The sequence below is a fragment of the Zingiber officinale genome, chromosome 11B, assembly GCF_018446385.1.
Source record: "Zingiber officinale cultivar Zhangliang chromosome 11B, Zo_v1.1, whole genome shotgun sequence".
In the NCBI taxonomy this organism is placed as follows: domain Eukaryota; kingdom Viridiplantae; phylum Streptophyta; class Magnoliopsida; order Zingiberales; family Zingiberaceae; genus Zingiber; species Zingiber officinale.
Genome location: NC_056007.1, coordinates 23,450,937 through 23,455,300, shown reverse-complemented (window position 1 = coordinate 23,455,300; position 4,364 = coordinate 23,450,937). Strand labels below are relative to the sequence as shown.

The window sequence follows — 4,364 nt, the reverse complement described above, 5'->3', positions numbered from 1 at the left end:
GTAATATCTATTTCTTATTATCTAATTTATTCTCTTTATTTTTTTTATCTTTCAAATTAAATAATATTTTAATATTTAGAGAATGAATTTTATTTTTTAAATTTAAAAAAATATTATTCATGAAATTTAAATTTAAAGAATAAATAGAGTAATCATGTAAAAATATTTTTTTTAAAATGTAAAATATAAAATTTAAGATAACTTTTTTTTTTTTTTTTTGAATAAAGCAGCTCGTTATACAAAAGTTGGGTGCAGCGCTTTGCCTGAAGACGTTAAAGATGCTGAGAAATGAATTGAGTTCGATACATCATTTTCTAAAGGGTATACAAAAAATTAAAGGTACAATTCAATTCTCTATGAAAGGGAGTCTTACGTTTTATTTACTAGCGGTTAAGAAAAGGGATTTACGGTGGAACAAAATTCATAGGAAATGGTAAGAAAAAAAAAATCTCGGAGGAAAGGGACAAAAAAAGAAAGAGGGGAAAAAAAATCATCGACTCGTGCTAAACCGCTGGCCACGACCACACGAGGCGAACTCAAGTGTGTGGGGCCTCCGGTTGCAATCGTGTGAGGTGAACTTAAGCGCATGGGGCCGCCGATTGTGGCCGTGCGAGGCAAACTCACGCGGAAGCCTCTATTTGAGCTTTGAACCGTCGCTCATTGTCTTTCCTAATGAGCATGGTGACGTGGAACGCCAAGCCTTTTTTCTCAAAGATCTGGATCTCCTTATAGTAAATCAAGCCAAAGCACATGCTGAGTGGTCGTCTGCCATAGCCTGCTCCACCAATCCCATATGCAAAAGCATATTTAACGTTACTAGCTGAAAGGGAAGGGGCAGTTCCACTGCACATGCTTTCTCATATCCTTCCTTCTTATATTTAACGTTACTAGCCAACTTCTCGCCATCGCCTCCAGTCTCATGGCTCTCGCTTTCTTCTCCACGCTGCTGCTGCTTCTTCTTCTTCTCCTTCTCCCTGCTGCACTCGCTAAAAGAAGCAGTTTTCCGACCGGTTTCGTCTTCGGCGCAGCCTCCTCTTCTTACCAGGTCCCTAGCTCGCCTTCAACTCCCCTTGTGTCTTCCAAATACCGATGAAGCTGCACAATTCCCTTGCTATATATATAAAGTTTAAAGCTTTATACAAGTGCTTAACGTTTACAGTATGAAGGAGCAGTTTCAGAAGGGGGGAGAGGACCGAGTATTTGGGATACCTTCACCCACACTTACCCAGGTAATCACGCATGAAGTAGACAGTGTGAAGGCTTAATCTACTTATAAACTCACTGTTTACAAGTTAACAACGTAGTTCATGACTAACTATCAACGTGTATAATAATATATATAGTTAAAATTGCATGTGGTTGGGATGTTTTCGTTTAGTTCAACCAACCATTTTAATTTAGTTTATATGTATAAATTTCATATTAAATTATAAATATTTTTAAATTATTTCAATGCTTTTAAATTTTTGCATAAATTAAGTCCATCCATCATTTGTTACGTGCAGCAGCAGTATTACAATTAGAAAAAACAGAGGATAAAAACAAGAAAACTCGTTTCTGATAAAGAAATATACGCCGACGACCAGTCGACCATCCTTTTCTGCCATTTAAAATTTCCACAGAATAGACTAATATTTAATCCAAAACTTGACTGACTCGCTCGAGATTAATGTTTTGACAGAAGCAATAGCAGATAAGAGCAATGGTGATGTGGCTGTTGATTTTTATCATCGTTTTAAGGTACTACGTAACCATATTAAAGATAATCTATCTATTTATAGATTTATATTACTGATTAATTAACTCTATTTGAGCATGGATTATTACAGGAAGATATAAAGTTCTTAAAATATATGGGGATGGATGCTTTCAGGTTCTCTATCTCATGGTCTAGAATCCTACCAAGTATGGAATCTACATTAAAATAATTAATTAAGCTATTGCGAATAGAACTTTGAGATGAATAAAGAATTCTAAACTTTCAGATGGAAGCTCAAGTGGTGGAATCAACAGGGAGGGCATAGATTTCTACAACAACCTCATCAATGATCTTCTTGACAATGGTAATCACTAGCTATTACAATCAAGAAGCTGAAACTTAAACAGGAACTGTGTTTGTGCAGATTTGCAGCCGTTTGTGACCCTCTTCCACTGGGACCTTCCTCAGAGTCTTGAATCAGAGTACTTGGGCTTCCTTAGTCCCCTTGTCGTGTGAGTTCAGATGATAATTCATTAATTCAATTTTCAACTTCATTAGGAAAAAAAAAAAAAAAGAAAAGGAAGAAGAGACAATCACCACTTTGTGTGATGACAGAGATGACTTCAGAGATTACGCCGAGCTGTGCTTCAAGGAATTTGGAGATCGAGTGAAGCACTGGATTACATTCAATGAGCCATGGTCATATTGCAGCAGTGGGTACTCGAGTGGTTTGTTCCCTCCTAACCGATGCTCTCCCTTTGAATTTGTTAAGTGTGGAAAAGGCAATTCATCCATAGAGCCCTACCTCTGTGCTCATCATCAATTACTGGCTCATGCAACTGCTGCCAAGATTTACAGAGACAAATATCAGGTATCCTTTTTCCTCCAAAGCATATGTTTTTGTACATCTTCATTTAGACCAAGAAAACTTCAACAGAAAAAAAAATGGAATATGAAAGAATAACCGTGATATAGTGACAGTCTTTGTTCAGTATATGATATAAAAGATTTCTAATAATTGATGGCCGGAGATTTCGATCAAAATTCTTTCAGATTAGTGACTGGATTAAGAATTATTTTAATCCATTCTTAGGTATCTCAAAAGGGATTGATAGGCATAACACTAGTAAGCCACTGGTTTGTGCCTTACTCCAACACCAAAGAGGATGAAGATGCAGTCTCTCGTTCTCTAGATTTCATGTTTGGATGGTGAGCTCTGTCATTCATCTCGCTTTTCTTTTCTAATGATAATTATTCATGCATGAAATAATTTTATTGCAGGTTCATGGACCCCTTGACTCAAGGGGACTATCCTTTCACAATGAGAGCCATTGTCGGGGATCGCCTTCCAAAGTTTAGCACGGAGCAATCTCAATTGGTTAAATCATCATTTGATTTCATCGGACTTAATTACTATACCACATACTTTGCCGATTCCATTTCACTCTTGTCAAGAGTTAATGTTAGCTATGATTCAGATTCTCATAGCCTGCAAACTGGTAATGATTCAGTAAACTCAAATCGAATAAGCTACTAATTCCTGAACTCATGCGGTTGGTTTCATCTAACTGTATTCGATATTACAGGTATACGCAAAGGAGTTAGAATTGGCACACAGGTATGTATTGTTAGCTTGAGAAAAGATGAATAAATAAAAACTTTAGGAGACAAACTATTTTTGTTATAAAACATGCATAAAAAGAAGGTATGTGATCCATGTAGGCGGCCTCTAGTTGGCTCTTTATCTACCCAAGAGGGATAAGAGAGATAATTTTGTATCTCAAGAACAAATACAACAATCCACTCATCTACATCACAGAGAATGGTAGGGGATCTATCTGATAGTTCCTTGAAATATAATTTATTTCTTTGTGTGACTGATTCTGCTCATTAGGAGTTGATGAGGTGAATAATGCATCATGGCCACTGGACAAAGCCCTTCAAGATGATACGAGGATTGATTACTACAAACAACATTTACACTTTGTTGGGGAAGCTATCAGGTATGGTATTAAAACATTATTAAAGTTTATCTACTTCGACTCGAAAGAGAATTTGATATATCTTTAAAAACATATGGAAAGCTAATTATCATTTTTGATTATTTTTTACTTATATATATGTGTTACTCTGGCAGGGAGGGAGCTAATGTGAGAGGATACTTTGCATGGTCATTGTTAGATAACTTTGAATGGTTGAATGGCTACACAGTTCGATTTGGTATCATATATGTGGATTACAGAAATGGATTAAAGAGATACCCCAAGAGATCTACCTTCTGGTTTCAACAATTTCTCAATAGTTAATTTTCTAAGACCTATATTAGCAATAATCATAGTAAAAAGGTTGTTTACCTCTCAATTGCCATTCTACTAATGTAAGTTGTCTTCTCCTTTTGAAGTTGCTAGACATAATTAAGTTAATGAAAAACAAAAAAAAATTAAGATATGTGTGTGATGCTACAGCTTGATGAGATTTATATTGTACCTCTAGAGAGATTACGTGCTTACATCTATATGCAATCAAGAGAACAATCTTTCACTATTCGATATATCTTCGTTTCTACTATATCTTCTTCGCTATTGATGCTCTTCAGATTTGTTTCAGCATTGCTTGTCACGCTCTGGGGAAGTCTTTATCCGAAGAAATTTCGGCAGCACCTCCC

The 4,364-nt window shown here is 36.0% G+C and overlaps 1 protein-coding gene across 1 annotated transcript; it reads left to right on the top strand.

The window, feature by feature from the left end:
* The first annotated feature begins 868 nt into the window (after positions 1-868).
* Positions 869-4,076, top strand: LOC122034461 (beta-glucosidase 12-like). The gene is made up of 13 exons (XM_042593723.1): positions 869-1,045; positions 1,160-1,229; positions 1,682-1,740; positions 1,830-1,905; positions 1,986-2,063; positions 2,124-2,211; positions 2,315-2,570; positions 2,793-2,908; positions 2,981-3,198; positions 3,286-3,317; positions 3,422-3,524; positions 3,594-3,702; positions 3,837-4,076. The coding sequence occupies exons 1-13, from the start codon at positions 920-922 to the stop codon at positions 4,003-4,005; spliced, it is 1,500 nt and encodes a 499-aa protein (XP_042449657.1). The 5' UTR covers positions 869-919; the 3' UTR covers positions 4,006-4,076.
* Positions 4,077-4,364: the final 288 nt, after the last annotated feature.